This window comes from Nannospalax galili, unplaced genomic scaffold, assembly GCF_000622305.1.
Source record: "Nannospalax galili isolate Female #2095 unplaced genomic scaffold, S.galili_v1.0 scaffold54, whole genome shotgun sequence".
NCBI lineage: Eukaryota > Metazoa > Chordata > Mammalia > Rodentia > Spalacidae > Nannospalax > Nannospalax galili.
The window spans coordinates 5,792,533-5,812,434 of NW_008341028.1; the positions used below are offsets into that span (position 1 = coordinate 5,792,533).

Genomic DNA, 19,902 nt, shown 5'->3' on the forward strand with positions numbered 1-19,902 from the left:
TGGCTTCATTTATTATTTTTATTTTATGTGCATGAGTGTATTGCTTGCATGTATGTGAGTGCACCCACATCGTGCAATGCCACAGAGGTCAGAAGAGGGCTTTGGATTCCCCTGTAACTGGAGTTAAGGACGGTTCGTAGGCACCATGTGGGTGCTGGGAATCAAACCCGGCTCCTCTGCAAGAGCAGTCAGTACTCTTAACCGCTGAGCCATCTCTCCAGCCCCAAACTATTAACTCTTAAAATTGGAAAATACTATCAATTTGTTTTCATTATAACTAGCTGCTTAGCTGATGTGTAAACTGACCTTTTTTTGTTTATTTGTTAATTTCTTTTCTGATATGGATACAAATAACCTTTAATATTCCAAAACAGATTTAACATGCAGAAACTCCAACTTACAGTAAATCCGTGTGGCCCTCCATCTTTTATGTGGTAAATTCCACTACCAGCTTGAAACAGAAATGTTCCACTTCCTGGGTGATAATCGTAAGATGCAATTCCCACTGTTCCAATGCGTTTTCTTTCTCTTAAGAGCTCTTCCTCTCGAGAATACATCCCGTAGTCCAGTGTTGCCTATGAAAAAAGGAGAATGGCCCATTCCAGTCATCTGAGAACCTGCCTTTGCTCTTGCCACCACATTCCTAGCATGTCTAATATGATTAAGCTTACATCTTGAGTTACTCAAAATTTGAAGCAACTTTAACCAGATTAATTTGAGAAAGTCTTCTGAAAGACTTCTGAACCATTTAATGATTACATTAGAGAACAAGAATAAAGTCCCATCATCTTAGCAGGCAAGACCTTCTGTAACCTAGCAGTATAAACACAGTTACAGAGCAAAGCTGTAACTTTGTAGTAGGGAGCAACCACAGAGCCTGGCACAGTCTAGGCAAGCCAAGAGAATAGATGTGTTATGTGTATGTGTGTCACTGCCTAGTCTCAAACTCCTAATCCTCCTGCCCTCCCAAGTGTGGGATTACAGACATGCTTCACCACTGGGATTATTGTACTGGGAATAGAACCCAGGGCTTCATGCATGGTAGGCAAGTACTCTACTAACTGAGCCACATCCCCAGCCTGTATAAAAGTTTTGAAGAAAAGATTACTATATGCCATAGTGGGTCAGGAATCTTTGCTGGCTAAAGTCAACCTTAAGCAAAATTAGGGTTAGGGGGAGTAAAGCTTAGATATGTAGAGAAAAAAGATTTAAAAAACCAGCACTGTGCAGGGGAGAAGCATTGTGAGACAAAGAGCAGGAGGCAGAAAATCATGTATTGAATTTTCTGGCGGTGTTTTTTGTGTTGGGGGTTGTACCAAGTGCATACCAAGGCACACTGGGTTTTAAGTCAATGATGTGCCCACTTTCACTGAAACTTTATTACCAACAGTACTGGTACATGAAATAGAAAGGAAGTAATAACAACATTTGAGAATTTTGTGCCAAACACATTTTTTTATCAAGCTTGTCCTCAAGGGTATGTATTTCAGTGGCAGAGTACTTGCTATAAAAAGATATTATAACTGCAATTATTTTAACTTTAGAATTATGAATTTCTTCAGAACTATATTAAAAATACACAAGAAGAAAGCTAGGTGGGGTGGGGCATGCTGTTAATCCCAGCACTCAGGAGGCAGAGGCAGATGAAGCTCTGTAAGATGAAGGCCAACCTGGTCTACATAAGTTCCAGGCCAGCTGGGGCTACAGGGAGACCCTGTCTCAAAAAGACCAAAAAAAAAAAACTTAAAAAAAAAATATACAAGAAGACATGAAAATATTTGGTCTTTTGGACAGGCAAACAAAACAAACTGACAACAACAGGAACTAAACCAAAACAAGTTCTAATACTAAAACCAAACAAGAAAGCAAAGATATAAAGGGAAAGACACCCCAGGTGCATGACTAAGAGACAGAGTCAATGGAGTGCCTATCACCATTTCAAGGGCTTCTTCTCCAGATATGGACAAACCAATTATCACAGCATTCCAACCACTATGGAATTGTAAGAATAACCTAAACAATGCTGAGAAAGAGCAATGTTATAGGACTCACACCATCTGGGCTAGAGATGTTAGTAATTTACAGAGAGAAATGCAAATGGTTGTCAATTGTATAGAAAAGATGACTAACTTTTGCCTATAAAAAGAAATGCAATTTAAAATTGTACCAGGATTCCATTTTCCATCTATGAGATAGGATACCATATACTATATTGAAGAGTTTGGGGACAAACCTTTTCACCTTGCTGGTGCAAATTCAGCACAGCATAGGTCCCATGGCAAGAAATTGGTACTATCAAATTTGTAGTAAAATTTAAAAACATATAGCTTTTGGTCTAGCAATCTCATTTCCAAGAATCTGACTCAGAGACACATTGGCAAAACTATAAAATATTGGCATGACCAAGCTATTTCCCCACAGTACTGCTTGTAGCAACTGAAAGTCCACTGGGCGGGAAATGGTTGAATATAGCTTATCTACATAATGCAACATGGATGCAAAAATAAATATAGATTACAAATATATTCTTAATAGATCTGAAGGTTAACATGTTAACTAAAAATTGCTATAGTGGAAAAAAATGTATTATTGCATGTTACTGTTTACCTAAGGAGTGAGACTATGAATATTTATGTACTTGCATTTTTTAAACATTTTATTATTTTTATTTTATGTGTATGAGTATATTGCGTGTATGTGTGTAAGCGCACCCGTGTCATGCAATGCCTGCGGAATCAGAAGAGGGCGTTGGATCCTCTGGAATTGGAGTTACAGATGGTTGTTAGCAGCCATGTGAGTGCTGGGAATTGAACCTGGATGATTCTCTGCAAGAGTAGCCAGTGCTCTTAACCACCGAGCCATCTCTCCAGCCCCCCATCTTTTATAATTTAATTTTTTAGTCTCCTTTCCTTAAACTTTCTAGCAATGCTATTCTCACATTTTGGGGTAATAAGATGTTGATATATTTCCAGAAAGATAATGATATATTGATATAATGATAATGATAAGATAATAATATATATCATTATGTTGATAATGATATATTTCCAGAAAGATTCTTTTTAAATCTTTCCATTGAATTTGTAGTTCTTATGCTTAATTACAGCACTAACATAAATAACAGTATGAAGTTCAGTTTTCGCTTCTAAATAATACATTTCAATTTAAAAATCAAGGCTTAGAGGTTTTGTTTTTGAGACAGGGTCTTATGTAGCCCAGGCTGCCCTGACACTCTATGTGTAACTGAGGATGAGCCTGAGCTTCTGATCCTGTGTCCACTTCCCAAGTACTAAGATTCTAGGCATGCACCACCTACCCAGTTTAAAGCTAGTATTTCATGGGGGCTAGAGAGATGGCTCAGCAGTTAAGAACACTGGCTGTTCTTGCAGAAGACCCAGGTTCAAATCCCAGCACCCACATGGCAGCTAACAACTGTCCGTAGTTCCAGTTCCAGGGGATCCAACAGCCACTTCTATCCTCCAAGGGCCTTGCATAACACAGGTGCACTTTACCTACATGTAGGCAATACACACATAAACATAAAATAAAAATAATAAACAAAATATTTTTTTAAAAAGCTAGTGTTTTATTAGTTGGCTGATTTGTTTTCCTCAATATTTTATCTTTAGATAAAGAAGCATAATTGAAAACCTCCCAAGAACAAGATTATGGCTTGGATACAACTTTTTGCCTTTTTGGCTCTCATGTATTAGCTTTACATTGAGAATTTCCTTATTAAATAGCGTGTTTGGGCTAAAATGAACCAAGAACTTCTTATAAAAAAAAAAAAGCAACATATGACAACTAATCTTTTTTTTTTTTTTTTAATGAGACAGGGTCTCCCTGTAGTCCCAGCTGGCCTGGAACTCGATCTGTAGACCTGCCTCTGTCTCCTCTGGGACTGAAGATGTGTGTCACCATGCCAGACAACTAATTTTGATTATAAATGCTTAGCTCAGATAAACATAGGCTTTTGACTTTTGTTTACATAAAAACAAAATTCCTTGGGATTAGGGGTATAACTCAGTGGTAGAGCACTTGGCTAGCATACATAAGGCCTTGTGGTGGTTTGAATGAAAATGTCCCCCATAGGTTCCACGTATTTGGACATTTTGTCCCCAGATGATGGCGCTGTTTTGGGAGGTTTTAAAAGCTGTGGCTTTTAAAGGAAGGCTTTTGGAGGAAGCACATCATTGTGGGTGGGCTCAGAGAGTTCTTAAGCCTTGCCAGATCTCCAGTTGCTCTCTTGATTCCTGTGCCTGTGTGATGATGTGAGAGCTTAGCTTCTGCTGCTCCTGCTCAGGTCACCTCCAGCCAGCATGCCTCCCTGCCATAATGGACTGTAATTCCCCTGGAACTGTAAGCTCAAACTCTTCCTTCTATAAATTGCTTGGGTCAGTGTTTCTATCACAGCAACAGAAAAGTGACTAATACAGGCCTCAACTTCAATCCTTAGTACCAAAGAACAACAGGCAAAAAAAAAAATCCTCCAAATCCTTGTTCCACTAAGAATAGTATATTAAACTGAAATAATTGTAAATTTTTTCAAAGCAGAGTTTTCAAATTAATAGAAAATTCTTAGCTAGTCCTGGTGACTCAGAATTGTAATCCCAACACAGGCAGCGGAGGCAGGAAGGCTGCCACAAGTTCAAGTTCAAGGCCAGCCTGGGCTATGTAGTATATTTTGTGTGTGTGTGTGTGTGTGTGTGTGTGTGTGTGTGTGTGTATGTGTGTGTGTGCTCAGAAGGCATCTGAACCCCTGGAGCTGGAGTTACAGCTGATTGTGAGAAACCCAATGTAGGTACTGGGAATTGAACTTGGATTCTCTGGAAGAGTGGCAAGTATGCTTAACTGCTAAACCATCTCTCTAGCCTCTTAAAATTATTTTTTAAACTTAGGGAAATTGGGATGAGGAAATAGCTCTGTCAGTAAGGAGTTTGCTTTGTAAGCACAAGGACCTTAGTTTGTTCCTTAGAATCCATATACAAAAGCCCATGGTGGTGCTGCTCACATTCAATGTGAGTCTTTCCCTTCAGTAAACCTTTCTGAAAACACCCTCACAGACATACCCAGAAGTATGCTTCCATGGTGATTCTAAATCTTGTCAACAATTAAGATTAACCATTACAGAGACAATTTATTATTCATTTATTTATTAACAGAAGTGCTTGTGCAAATAGAAACTTATGTTCTTTGGTTACTCTAAGGTCGTTTTCTAGGGAAAGGAAGGATCATGTTTAATTCTCTTTATTTTCCACTTTTCAAATAATGGATTCATTTAATAGAGCCATCCATAACTGATTAGGATTATTTGATTTTTTTAAAATTATTTTTTTATTTTTTATTACTGTGTGTGTTTCTGTATGGATGTCAGAGGACAACTTTGTGGGTTCATCTCTCTTTATGGGGGTTCTGAGGATCAGGCTGAGATTATCAGGCTTATACAGCAAATACCTTTAAGCACCTTACCCACTGAGCTATCTTGTTGGTCCAGATTTTTTTTTTTTTAGTATCTTATGAATTGATAGATCTAAACCTCTGACCCACTGAAAGTTATTGCTCTTTAAAAATTTTTTTTCAATTAAAAAAATATTTTTATTATCGTTTTTATTTTATGTGTATGAGTATATTGCCTGCATGTATGTGAGTGCACCCCTGTTGTGCAATGCCGCAGAGGTCAGAAGAGAGCTTCAGATTCCCCTGGAACTGGAGTTAAGGATGGTTCATAGTTGCCATGTGGGTGCTGGGAATCAAACCTGGGTCCTCTGCAAGAGCAGTCAGTGCTCTTACTGCTAAGGCATCTCTCTAGCCCCAAAATTTTTCAATTTTTATTTTACATGTACGAATATTCTGTCCACATGTATGTAAAATGCAACAGTGTCATGCAATACCTGCAGAAGCCAGAAGAGGATGTTGGCTTTCCTGGAACTGGAGTAATGGATGGTTGTTAGCTGCCATGTGGGTGCTGGAAGCTGAATCTGAATTCTCTATAACAGCAGCCAGTGCTCTTAACCACTGAGCCATCTCTCCAGCCCCTTATTACTTTTAAAAAAAAAAACTTTTACATTTATTATTTATTGTATACGTGTACAGGTGCATGCATGCACATGCAACAGCACATGCAGCACTGTGTTGCAGTAAGAGGCAACTTACAGGAATCAGTTCTCTCCTCTTACCATGTAGGAACTGAGGATCAACCTCAGGTCATGAGGCTGGTGGGAGGTGCCTGTACCTGTGAAGCCATCTTGCCAGCCCCTCAGTTACTATTCTTTACCATACAGATTTTTAAATTTTGAGCCAGTTGATATTCCTTATCCTTGATGATCTTGAGAATATTTGATACATCTCATCTTTTGTCGTTATGGCAGTGTTCTGCACTTGTTTTATGTTACCGGCTCTGTGGTTTGAGTCAGCAAAATGGCATTGAAAGATTATGGCCTGGGTCTTTGGGACATTCACAGTTACTGGATTAGCAATGGCTTCCCAGTCCTTTCAGGGGGGGTTACAAGCTGGGGAAGACCTAGTCTGTGCGTGTTGAAAACAGAGGTGTCAGAAGCTCATCAGTTCAGATAAAATATATAAGTGCATAAAATATATATTTGTAAGCCGGGTATGCCGGTGGCACACTTTTAATCCCAGCACTTGGGAGCAGGTCAGCTGGGGATACAGGGAGACCCTGTCTCAAAAAGACAATATGTCTGTGTGTGTGTGTGTGTGTGTGTGTGTGTGTTTGTGCTCTCTTCTGACCTCTGCAGACATGGCACCAATTGGGTGCACCTACCCACATACAGGCAATATACTCATACACATAAAATTAAAAAAAAAATATATATATATGCATTATATTCATGCCTATAATCCCAGCACTCAAGATGCAGAGGCAGGAGGACTACCACAAGTTCCAGGCCAGCCAGTGCTATACAGTGAGATCATGTTTTAAAAACAAATCAAACAAAACACATCATCATCATCAACAACAACAAATTGAAGGCTAGAGAGATGGTTCAGTGGGTAAAGGTACCTGCCAGCTACAAGCCTGATGACCTGACTCCACTCCCTAGGCAGGACCCACATGGTGGAAGGAAAAAACCAACTCCTACAAGTTGTCCCCTGACCTCCATACATGCATTGTGACATGTATGTATGTACCCCTTTCCCAAATAAAAAAAAAATATTTTATTATTTTTTTTAACTTTAAAAAAATTTATTGAGAATTTCATACATGTATATAAGGTGTTTTGATCAAAACCATGCCCACTCCCTCCCCTCCAACTCCTCCAGTATCTCCCCATCACTTTTTCCCGAACAACTTCGTGTACTCTTTATTTTTTTTTTTAATGGGGTTTTTGCTAATCTAACATTCCCATCTCTGAAGAGGGAACCCTAAAATCTTTTAGGGATTAGGTAAGTGCTCCCAAATACTTTTGACATTTTTGGCCTTTGGAACAAAGTATGTTGCTAAGAGGCCCAAGGACATTTTGACTTTTAAAACACTGAATTACAATATCATGGGTTTTGAATAGCAGGAATTAAATGTAATTTAATATAAAAATAGTGAAATAGTTAAAATCCTTTTCATTCACATCTACTTCAAATATAAAACCCCAAATGAATTTCTGTATTGAAATAAATGAAGAAACACAGACCAAATCATAGGAATAAGAATAGTTGGTCCTACCTGAAAAAGATCCAGAAGAGGCTTCCAAGAAAGCATTAAGACGGCTGCTCTGTTGATCGTTTTAGGAATTTCAGAGTAAAACAGTGTATTTTCTCTGTTCTCACCAGACATGGCTATGAAAAAAAGAACCAGTATTATTTTTTGAATAGTGTCCTCAGTACTATCATAGTAATGAATATATAATGTCTTCCACATATCACGTTTTCCATTCCAGATGATCCAAAATGATGTTAATAAATAGGATATATACATGCCTCATGCCTTGGATTTTCTTGAATAAAACAAGGTTTCAGCAAGGCTTGGCAGTGCATATGCACCTATAATCTCCGAGCTCAGGGGTAGAAGCAGGAGGATCAGGAATTTGAAGTCAGCCTGGGTTAAGTGAAACCCTATCTCAAAAAAAAAAAAAAAACGGAGGAAGCTGGATATAGTGGCGCACGCCTTTAATCCCAGCACTTGGGAGGCAGAGGCAGGTGGATATCTGTGAGTTCAAGGCCAGCCTGATCTACATAGTGAGTTCTAGGACAGCTGGGGCTACAGAGAGACCCTGTCTCAAAAAGACCAGAAAAAAACAACCCCCCCCAAAACACAAGTCACCAAGGTTGAGATGGACATGGTGACACATGTCTATAATCTCAGCCCTGAGGACAGTAGTTTGTTTCCTTCTGAAGTAAAAAGTTAGACATTACCTGACAATTCAGTACTTCATTCTGTCAAGCCTACTTTGTGCTTTCTAGAGCTGTTCATAGAATTACTAAGATTATATTCAGCGATCCCTACCAGCCTGGGCTACAGAGGTGAAACCCTGTCATAAACAAACCATCTTGGCCTTCTAAGAGCATTCAGTCCCCAAATCTTAAAAGAAAAAAAAAGACTGTTTTAGGGGCTGGGGTGGTGCTAGTTGTACAAACCTGACCACCCAAGTTCAACACCCTAAACTCATAAAAAGCCAGCTGCTGCAGCTCACAGCTGTCATCCTAGAACTCCTAGGTAAGATGGGGAAGGCATGAGAACCACCCAAAAGCTGGAGGGCCAGCTAGACCCAAGTGTGCCCACAACAGCAGAGACAAGAGACCTGTCTCAACAAGGGGGAAGCAAGAAATGACTCCTGAAAGTTGTCCTCTGATCTCTACTTAGGTCATGGACACGGACACGGACACACACACACACACACACAAATGCAGTAAAAAATTTTTAATGTCAGGAAAAAGGCTAATGATACTACAAATTACAAAACCACAGATTTAAATGGAGAATAAATTTTAAATTTGGGCTCAAAAAAAGGAATTGAACAATGAAAAGGTATTCAATGTTAAGCTCAAAACATTTTTAAAATGTCAGATTTCCCCTAAATGTATCTGTAAATGTAACACAGTCCTAAAACAACATAAATAGGATGGTGAGAAAAAGAGCTATCCAGCTCATTTTAAGTCCTTATAAAACAACAAGCAAATAAGTCAAGAAAAGGAGGAGCAAAAGTGCTAAAAGAGGCCAAGCGCTACCATGAAGCAAAATACACAGAGCTAAAATTACAGTATTGGCATCTGACTTGATGGATCAATGAGACCACGTTCAAACCCAGATCCATATATTTACACATGGAAAGTGACACAATAAAAGTAGTCTGCCTGTCTTTCTCTCTCTCTCTCTCTCTCTCTCTCTCTCTCTCTCTCTCTCTGTCTTTTTGAGACAGGGTCTCCCTGTAGTCCCAGCTGGCTTGGCACTCACTATGTAGACCAGTCTGGTCTCGATGTCACAGAGATATCCCTGCCTCTGTCTCCTGAGTGCTGGGACTCAAGGCGCTACCACACCCAGCTAAAAGTAGCCTTTCTAACCATTAGGCAGAAAGGTAGATGATTCAAAATATGCTGTTAAAATAACCAGACAAGAGTCAAGTGTGGTGACTCAAGCCTGTAATTTCAGCAATTGACAGGGGTGGAATTTTTAAGTTGAGACTATATAGTGAGTTCCAGGCTAGCCTGTCCCCCTAAAATAAAATTAAAAACCAGGACTGGGACTACAGCTTAGTGGTAGAATGCCTGTCTAGGTTCCTTCCTCAACACTGAGTAATCAAACCAACCAAAAACTGAATGCTGAGGATGCACTACAGTGGTAAACTTAGAATGCATCAGGCCTCAGAGCCAGAGACATGGCTCTGCAGGTAAGGGTGCTTGCCACCAAGTCTGAGTTCAGTCCCCAGAACCCACATAGTACAAGGAAAGAACCAACTCCTCCAACTGTCCTCTGACTCCCACATGTGTGATGTGGCACACATATACGTCTATACACACACACACACACACACACACACACACACACACTAAAAAATGTGTCAGATCCCAAGTTTGATACCCAGCACCAGATACAAAGAATAGTAATTGAGACAGGTCTGGTGGTGCAAGCCTTTAATCCCAGCATTCTGGAGGCAGAGGTAGGCGGATCTCTGTGAGACTGAGGCCAGCCTGATCTACATAGTAAATTCCAGGTCATCTGGAGCTACAGGAAGACTCCGACTCAAAACAAAAAGAGAAACTGGATGTCCACCTAAGGAAATCAAGAATTTCTACTTTGTGTCTTCATATCTTACAAACAGGTAAATTCCAGGGCTGGAGAGATGGCTCAGCGGTTAAGAGCGCCGACTGCTCCTGCAGAGGACCAAGGTTCGATTCCCAGCACCCACATGGCAGCTATGAACCATCTTTAACTTCAGTTCCAGGGGAATCCGATGCCCTCTTCTGACCTCTGTGGCACTGCATGATAAGGTGCACTACATACATGTAGGCTCATATACTCATACACATAAAATAAAAATAATCAATAAAATATTAAAAAAAAGAAAGGTAAAATTCCAAATGCTACAAAGATTAAGTTAAAAATTCATTCCAAGTATTGGGAAAAATATTTTATAAACTATAATCTTCAAACTGGGAAATCTTTTTTAAACAATTTATTCTTTGACAATGTCTTATCTGTGTACAATATGTTTTGGTCAGACTCACCCTCCGTTACTTTCTCTTGTCCCCCTTGCACCCCCTTCATTGATGACTTTTTCTTCCCAACAAGTCTCCCTTCTATTTTCATATTAAAAAAAATTTTTTTACACTTATTGGTCTGCGTGTGTGTTTGTGTGTATGTATGTGGGTCTGAATGTGCCACAGCACATGTGGATCAGAGGACAACTCGCAAAAGTCCGTTTTCTCCTTCTACCATGGGGATTCTGGGGACTGAACTCAGGTTGTCAGGCTTAGTGGCAAATGCCTTTACCCACTAAGTTATTTCATCAGACCTTCCCCTACCCCGTTTTCCCTTTTTTTTGAGACAGGGTTTCATTATATAGACCAGGTAGCCTGAAATTTGCTATGTAGATCAGTCTGGTGGTGAGCTCAGGGAGATCCATCGGCCTCTGCACACTCGCCCAATTGCTAGGATTAAAGGATTTGGAGGGGAAGGCCACCATGCTTGGTTTCACAAGCCTTTTCTATTTTTTAATTTTTATGTCTTTTTGTAGACATAAGTAAAATTTTACCAAAAAATAAGAAAACAAAACCAAAACACCCCACAAATTTCTACATGGCAAAAGCCATGAAAGGTAAAAAACCAAACTCAGAGGAAGCTACCCACAGTGCTTCTGATTACAGCTACCCAGAAGGCTGAGGCAGAGGATTATGAGTTTGAGAACAGCTTGGGCATATGAAAAAGTCTTCATCCCCAAAAGAAGGACAAAATCTCAGAGAAAAACCCTACAGTAGGTAAATACCCTCATTAAATAAAATGCCTTAAGTTATGAAGAACCACAACTGGTGTGGTGGTGCTCACCTGTAATCCTAGCACGTGGGCAGTGAGACAGGAGGGTCAAGAGCTCAAGGCCAACCTTTACTACACAGTGAGTTGGAGAAAGGAGATGATACAGATGGTAATACAAACTCTTCAGTCTCTTTGTAGGGGCATTCAGCCATATCAGTGAAAACTCAGAATGCACCCTTTTCCAAGCAATTCTGCATTCGGGGTTAGTTATCTAAGAATACTCACAGAAGGGCAAAATGATGTAATACAGTGAACTGCTTCATCTTCCATCAATAGGAAATTATTAGCCCAGTTTATATATACACACACCACACAACCCCACACCACACACATCATATACATAAGACACATACACTACACTCAACACCCCAACACACCCAACATCCATACACCACCCCAACACACCCAACATCCATACACAACACAGAAATCACATACATAACACCTGTATACCACAAATACCACATATATCACACCTAGACAACACCTATATAACACACAACAAAGACACACACTATACATACAAAAACATACCAATCACACACAACACGTATCACATATACAATACCCATACACCATACACATGCATCACAAATGCCACACACACACAACACCCATACAACACACACCACACATACGTCACATGCACAATACCTGTACACAATACACCTAATACCCATACGACACACACATAACACATGTACCACACACACAACACCCATACACCACACACCAACACACAGACACTTTATACACACAACATACACAAACACACACACAGACACAACACACATAACACACAATTCAACACACACTACACAATAAACACACACAACATATACACAGTAGATCAGAAAAACCTTAGAGGCCTGGTGAAGTTAAATATGGTGCAATTTAATATTCTGAAAGAATATTCTGAAAGTTAAAAAAGAATGAATCTTGGCCGGGTATAGTGGTGCATGCCTGTAGTTCCAGCACTTGGGAGGCAGAGGCAGGCAGATCTCTGTGAGCACACTGGAAGAGACTGAGGCAGAAGGATGACTAGTTCAAGGGCAGTCTGGGCTAAATATATAAGACCTTATCTCAAAAAAAGTTTCCTCTCTTCCAAAGTTGTTTCCCATTTAAGTTTTATTCATTTGTTATCACTATGTGTGTGTTTTAATATTTTATTATTTTTTACTTTTTGTGTACGAGTGTATTGCCTACATGTATGTAAGTGCACCCATGGAGGTCAGAAGAGGGTGTCAGATCCCCTGGAACTGATGTTACAGATGGTTGTTAGCCATCATGTGGGTGTGGGGAATCGAACCTGGGTGCCCTGCAGGAGCAGCCAGTGCTCTTAACTGCTGGGCCATCTCTCCAACCCCTATTGTACGTTTTTAGAGATACTTTCTAATGAGCCTACATCATAATTATAGATTCATTCTTTTTTGTTTTGGTTTGGTTTGGTATTTGAAACAGGATCTCCCTGTAGCCCCAGCTGGCCTGGAACTCACTATATAGACCAGGCTGGCTTTGAATTCAGAGAGATCCACCTGCCTCTACCTCCCAAGTGTAAGGACTAAAGGTGTGCATCACCATACCTGGCTAGGAAGCTTATTTCTTAAAATAGAAAAGTAAATTAGAAGGGGCTGGCTAGATGGCTCAGTGCGTAAAGTTAAAGGCATGTGTCATCAAGTCTGATGAGTTCAATTTCTGGGACTCCCATGGCAGAAGGACAGAACTCCAGCAAGTAGTCCTCTGACCTCCACACCAGTGCTGTGGCACATATGTGTGTACACACACTCAAATAAATAAATGTAATAAAAAGTTAAAAGAAGAAAATTAGCTGACATGGTGATAAACACCTATAACTGCAACATTCAAGAGGCAGAAGAAGGAGGGTCAAAAGTTCCAGCATAGTTTACACTATAAAATGAGCTGATCTGAACTTGCTATGGAGACCAAATTAGCCTCAATTTCATAGCAATACACCTGCCTCTGCTCTGCCTCTGCTCTCTGAATGCTGAGGTTAAAGGCATGGGACATCACACCTGGCCTGGAATGTGTTCTTAATTTGCAAAGGACCTTGTTCAGTCCACAGCACCAACATAGAAGCAAACAAACAAAAAACCACTGGACCAGTATATTTAATTTAGACAGACCTTAAATGTGGAAAAAATGGTCTCAGGAAGAAGAGACCAAGACTTAGTTTAAACAATGAAAGCTGCACCTGTCTAGAATGGGAGCATGCTAATTGGTTTATTGTTTCTGCTCCCCATCCGACCAGTTCCAAGTAAAGGCATTTCAAATTAGCTTTAGGAAGAATCAACTGTTGGCCTAACTTTGACTTTGAAAGAAAAGGATCACAGTCAATTCATAATCTGCTACTTGTAAGTCAAAACACAGTTAATACGACAAACAAAATTAAAACAGCAGCTGAACAGAACTTTTCAAATTAAAAGTGCTTTTTCCCTCCTCTTAATAGAAACAAGCAGCTGACTGACTTATTTTGGTATTAGAGTATGAATTAGTCTTTAAGGATGGCTAAGGAGATGCTTCCTCTTAGAAACTGCATCTATGTACTCACCAAGGTAATAGATCCTGTCTGAGTGAGGCCCATCTGAATCAGTCCTCTTCACAAACATAAAGTCATGCGGTGCCTTAGCCATCATATAACCATGGTATTTTCTGGTATCTGCAAGCAGCTTTTTCAACTGACTCCAAGAATACCGTTCAACATAAAACGGCTCCAATTTAGGCCGGTCCTGTGATTCCACAGTCTCTTCATCACACTCTGCAGTTTCAAATATCTCAACACCCAGCTGTTCTGTTTCCATTGCTGCTGCCATGTTGCATTTTCCTGGAAAAACAAGGCACAAGAAGCTGTTCAATGGGCTGTCTTCTATTATATTATCAGAATGACAGTCCTACAGGGCCAAGAAAGAAAAAAAGAAAAAAGGCCTTTCAACACAGCTGCAGTGAAACCTAATAAGAAAAGCAACAGCTCCCCCTTCTCTGTGCTCAGCTTTGAAATGAGATTTTTAAAAATTGAGGTCATGTCAATTTCACAGTGACTATAAATCCCTTTGGGAACTTTTATAAAAGGCTCTCCTTGGGTATCTCCTGCCAAAATTCCTTTTTCTTTCCCACACTGGAAGGAAACAGGCCATATGCCAGCTGGCTGCTACACTTCACCCCAGAGCATGTCAATAGTGGAGCTAAATGTGCCAAGGAAGTTAAGTGGTTTTGCATTTTAAAAAGTAACACTTTTGATAAAAGGAGATTTCTTTGACTAACAGAAATGTAACAAATTAGAATAGCAATAACATTGTTACAATGTACTTGTAATAGTTTACCTGGGGCAGTTACCCAAGAAAATACATTGTTTCCTTTCCCACGGAATTCCAAAGAGTTAAATGCTTAACTGGCTGGTACATTTTTTAATCTTCAGCTTGTCACTACCTTATACTTGTGGCACTCAATGTTTTATGGACACTTACATGATTTACTTATACACTGTTCAAATGAGGGAAAGATATTATCTTTAAGTGGCATTTAATTAGTTGAAGTAGTTAAGGATTAAAGCATTTAGTGTGAACATCAATATTTTAGTTGCCTAATCAACTAATAGTATTTATTTCACAAAATCAGAAGATGCTTTTTCCCCCTTGATCTTTTCCAGTACTGAAATCTAAGACAAGTATCATAAAACATTTGTAGAGATGCAGCTCAGTGGTGTGGGTTCAAGCTCAGTTCTACAAGTTTTTTAAAGAGAGATCCTCCAACATTCATTATTCAAATATCAAAATAAGCAACACATGGCCTTGAGAGATAAACCAAATAATCATTAACTACTTCCAGATCAATAAAGGTGTATTGTGTATTTAAGATGATTTTTTTTTTTTAGCCCAGCTTTGCAGGTTAACACCAATTCATTCTAAGAAGTATCCTTGACATAGAAAGTTACCAGCAGGTGTAGGGCTATGACTTAGTCCACCACCCCCTTGCATACTGGCATTCAAACACACTGAACTGCATTGTCCAGGACATTGTGTCATTTTTCTTGCTACACTGCCATACTATCACTCCTAATGTACCAATAGCAAAGCTGTCAGAATACTGTTACATGGCTATACTTGTAACACCATTACCATCAAGCATCTGACTCCACTAATTAAAATCCAAAGTGCCTCAGGAGAATTACATCATTTAGCTCAACTGGGATGCACAATATCAAATGGCAGTATAGTGGTGGTTGCTGGCCCACTGAAGGCTAAGGGAAGCCTACTTTCAGTCAAATATGTAAAGGACCTAGTTTTATATCTAATAGAGAGGCAATCTATACAAATCAGGCTCATTTCTCCTGTGATTAATATGGAATTCAATCTCTAATCCATGGCTTACAAATCTAAGGACCAGAAGAAAGGAGTTCAGTACAAAGACTTCCTGAGCATTACTGCCCAGCCTGAATCATAATTTTAGAATTCTTCTCTGTAAAAGCCCACATTTGCTTATATTTAAGTAAAATTACTAGAAATTCTGAATTGTGATAGGACTCTGCACTATTTTTGTCTCTATACACACGCACACACACAGAGTCTCATATACAGTTCAAATGACATTCTGCCACTTTCACAGTAAATGTTTATTCTGCCTTTTCTAAAATTGATACTGTGCAATTTATGCAAATGTGCAACTAATTTCCAGGATTCCTTGCTACATTCTTGGAATATGTGGCCTGAATTTTCATATCCATTCTCAGCAGGGAACATGTATTTCATTGCCACACCCACCTCTTCACTTATGGACCGTCCCTGGTGCCTACCTGATTTTATTTTCATCTGCTCAGATCTCTTCCACTTTCAAAGAGATCATTTTCAACTGGCCCAACTTTAAACACAGATTTCTCCACTCATCCTGATCACTTCTCAGAGGAATCTTTTCTTTTCTCACCATCCAATCCTGCTCACCAGATAAGAAATTGATTAAAATGGACCACATATGATCAAAAAAGGTTAAGTCTAAAAGCCCCCAATTGGTACTTAAAACTGATAGATTTCTTCTTGGTGTAATATGGAATCCCTGAATCATTCCGTATCTTCAATTTATAAAATCGTGTGTGTGTATTGGGGGGGAGGTCTTATGTGTCCTAGGAAAGTCTCCAACTCTCAGTCCTCTGGTCTCAGTTTCTTGAGTGCTGGGATAATAGACCTGTGCCAGAGTCCAGTCCTAAAATTATTTTCTCTGAAATGTGTAGCTCAATTTATTCAGGAACATTCCAAGTGTAAATTTTGATGCCCAGGCTCATTAAAAGAGAACTATGGAAAGGTTTTAAAGTTACAAAAAAGGGTCCTTGGAGAGATGGCTCAGTGGTTAAAAGCACTTACTGCTGCTCTTGCAGAGGCCCTGAGTTCAGTTCCCAGCATTCAAGTCCAGTGCCTATAACCCCAATTCCAGGGGGATCCATGCCCTGTGGCTTATGTGGGCACCAACATATATCCACAATTTAAAATGTTTTTTTTTTGTTGTTGTTACAAAAGGAATACAAATGTGAGGCGTCAACTGTAAAGACCCAAAATTGGCTCAGCATGTAAAAAACGTTTGAGACACAAGCCTGGAACTCACATAAAAAGCCAGGAATGTAGTGGTGCACATGCAATTCCAGCACGCCTAAGACGTGGGAGGCCAAGAGGTGAACTGGCCCAAAGCTCAAAGCTTGAGGGTCAGAGAGCCTGGAATATTTAGCACAACAAGAGTGACTCTCCCTCAAGATGAAAGGTAAGAACTGACTCCAGAAAGTTATCTTCTGACCTCCACAGGATGGCCATGACATGTGCATGCCAGGACACACACACACACACACACACACAAATATAATTTATTCCTGAGCCTATTTCTGTTCCTTTTACATGTCATATCGAGTTAGTGAGAGAATGAATTCAGTCCAATAAACCGAGACTTACAGGACTTCTTTGCAGAAAGGGAACTTGAATTTAGTCATTTAAATTGTGTGCTTTTGTCTGTTTTGAGACAGGATCTCACTCTGTAGCCAAGGCTTTCTTGCCTTGACTTCCCAAATGCTGGGATGACAGGGAGGCACCCATACCCAGGAAGGGTTTCTCACAATTATGTCTTATTCAGAGTAAGTGCGTTCTAGTTTTGCTTTTTTCCCTCTTACTACAATACTAAGTGAAATGGGTAACTTTTCTGGAAAAATAATTCCTAAGCTGGTTGAAATTCTAGTTTAGAAAAAGGGAAAAAAGATCAGTGGTTACACCTGATATTTTGTTATGTTTTAATTCTGGGCTGTCTTAGCCCACCGTAGTGATGGAGGAAAATATTATGTGGCCGGAGGATGGGAAACAAGTCCGTTAGCGTGGCAACAGCAGGCTAAGATTCAAGACACCTCCCCACAGAACGAAGTTCCACAGAAGATAATGCCGGGTCAGAAACTAGTTTCTGGATTCTTGGGTTTGAGTTCACTGAAATGGCATCCCATAATTTTGACCTTAAGGGCCAAGCAGTCGTCCAAACTCTCCATGCCTCACTGAAGCCTAGCTATTACACACTCGAGTCTACAGCTGAGAAAGCTGTCAGAGAGGCAAAGGTCTTGAAAGCTACGAATGAGGAAGGAGAGGTGTGGCAGGGAATGTGGAGGGAGGGCCGGAAGACTTAAAGGGGATGAGTAGGATGAACAGGAAGGTAAAGGATCCTGCTGCAGAAGGGCGAAACAGAATGGCAGGGGAACAGCGGAGGGGATGGATGCAGAGTAAAGCGGAAAGAACACCAGCTGGGGAAGCACAAAGTCAGATCCGAATCCCATCTGCCACTGGCGGACCTCAGGCGAATCCCTTCGCCTCGGCGGGCTTCCGTTTCCTCCTCTGTAAGCCCGGATAGTACCCGGCATCCCAACCCCAGCGAGGCACAATTAAGATAACGGACGTGGACGTCCGGCAGGGCGGCAGCTAGCGCTCAGGGGGCGCCCCGCGAACGTTGGAGGCCTCGGAATCCGAGTCTGCGCTTCCTCTTCCGGCCAGGGGGCCGCGGTTACCCGCTCGGCCCCGTACAGGCCCGCAGGAGAGGCGGGTGGCGGCCGGGCCGGGGCGCAGCGGCCAGGCCTCGCGGCGCAGGGGATGGAAGCGGGCGGATACTGCACCTTCCCCCCGGGCCTGCCCGGACCGTCCCGACGTGCGCTACGGAGCGGGCCTGCGCCGCTTCATGCCGCGGCCGCCTCCACTCCCGTCGGGGCAACAGCAGCTTCCTCGGCGGCGACGCCGGCGGCAAACACTGGAGGCAGACGAGGGGCTTAAAGGCGGCGGCGGCGGCGGCGGCGGCGGAGAGGACTGCGGAGGCCTCGGCACTTCCGGTTCCTCGACCTCACCCCCCCCCCCCTGCCCCCCTCCGACTAGGGAAGGTGAGCAGCCGGGCAAAGAAAGATGCCGCCTGCTGTTGCGCGCGATCCACCCCCGCAGTGCCCCCTAGCGGCGGGCGGAACGAAGGAGGCCCTGGAAATAGAAGGAAAACAGAAGGGGAATCTCCAAGCATTCGCTCTCCCGCCCCAACTCAACATATTTATAACGAGTGCTTACTCAAAGTAGATAAAAATCTGTGTTCATGGGCTGGAGAAACGGTTCAACAGCTGAAGGCCCTTGCGGCCAAGCCTGACAACATGAGTTCGATCCCTGGGACCCGTAGGGAAAAAGAAAACCAACTCCCTCAGTTTTGTCCTCTGAATTCCATATAGGTTCGGGTGTTTGTACACACACACACACACATTCAATCAGTCAATGAGATAATAAACCCTGCTAGTCAGCAGCAATAGAGAAATTACAACAGGAAGAAAATGGGAGTTAAAAAAAAAAAATCCCGCCGGGCGTGGTGGCGCACGCCTTTACTCCCAGCACTCAGGAGGCAGAGGCTGGAGGATCTCTGAGTTCAAGGCCATCCTGGTCTACATAGTGAGTTCCAGGACAGCTAGACCTGCAGGGAGATCCTGTCTCAAAAAAATAGACCAGAAAAAAAAAAAAAATCCTTGCCCTTTTGAGATGATGAGACAGAAAGTATTAAGGCTTTGGAGACCTGAGCATCACATAGTTGTGGTGGAAAAAACCTCAGTGTGGATGCAAAAATGTGTCTCTAATATTAATGATCTTCGTAGGCCACTGAATCTCTTCAGGCTAGGGTGCCTCTATTGGTATATAGTATATAACAATGTATCACTTAGTTGCAATGAAAGAAAACAATGTCTATCACACTAACAGATAAAAATGAAGAAACAACGGGCTGGAGAGATGGATCAGCGTCAAGAGCACAGGTTTTTCTTTCAGAGAACCCAAGTTTGTTTCGTAGCATTCACATGGCAGCTAACAACTGTTTGTATCTCCAGTTCCAGGGGATCCAGTGCCCTCTTTTGGCCTCCCTGGGTTTGCAGGCATGTG

General features: G+C 41.3%; 1 protein-coding gene across 4 annotated transcripts in view; it reads right to left on the reverse strand.

Moving 5' to 3' along the window:
* The window catches only part of Dpp8 (dipeptidyl peptidase 8), a 70,274-nt gene extending 51,435 nt beyond the window's left edge, over positions 1-18,839 (reverse strand). Inside the window, exons 1-5 of one of the 4 annotated variants that reach the window (XR_003850023.1) lie at positions 18,621-18,814; positions 16,290-16,426; positions 14,052-14,324; positions 7,679-7,791; positions 402-575 (exon numbers count right to left, since the gene is read on the reverse strand). Coding sequence is in view for 3 of the 4 variants with exons in the window: in XM_008836317.2 (XP_008834539.1) it covers positions 402-575; positions 7,679-7,791; positions 14,052-14,324; positions 16,290-16,305 (576 nt within the window). In the remaining variant the exon portion in view is untranslated. Of the gene's footprint in view, positions 1-401; positions 576-7,678; positions 7,792-14,051; positions 14,325-16,289; positions 16,427-18,302 lie in introns of all 4 variants that reach the window. The other 3 variants (XM_008836317.2, XM_008836318.3, XM_008836320.2) reach the window with 3 other exon arrangements.
* Between the last annotated feature and the right edge of the window lie 1,063 nt (positions 18,840-19,902).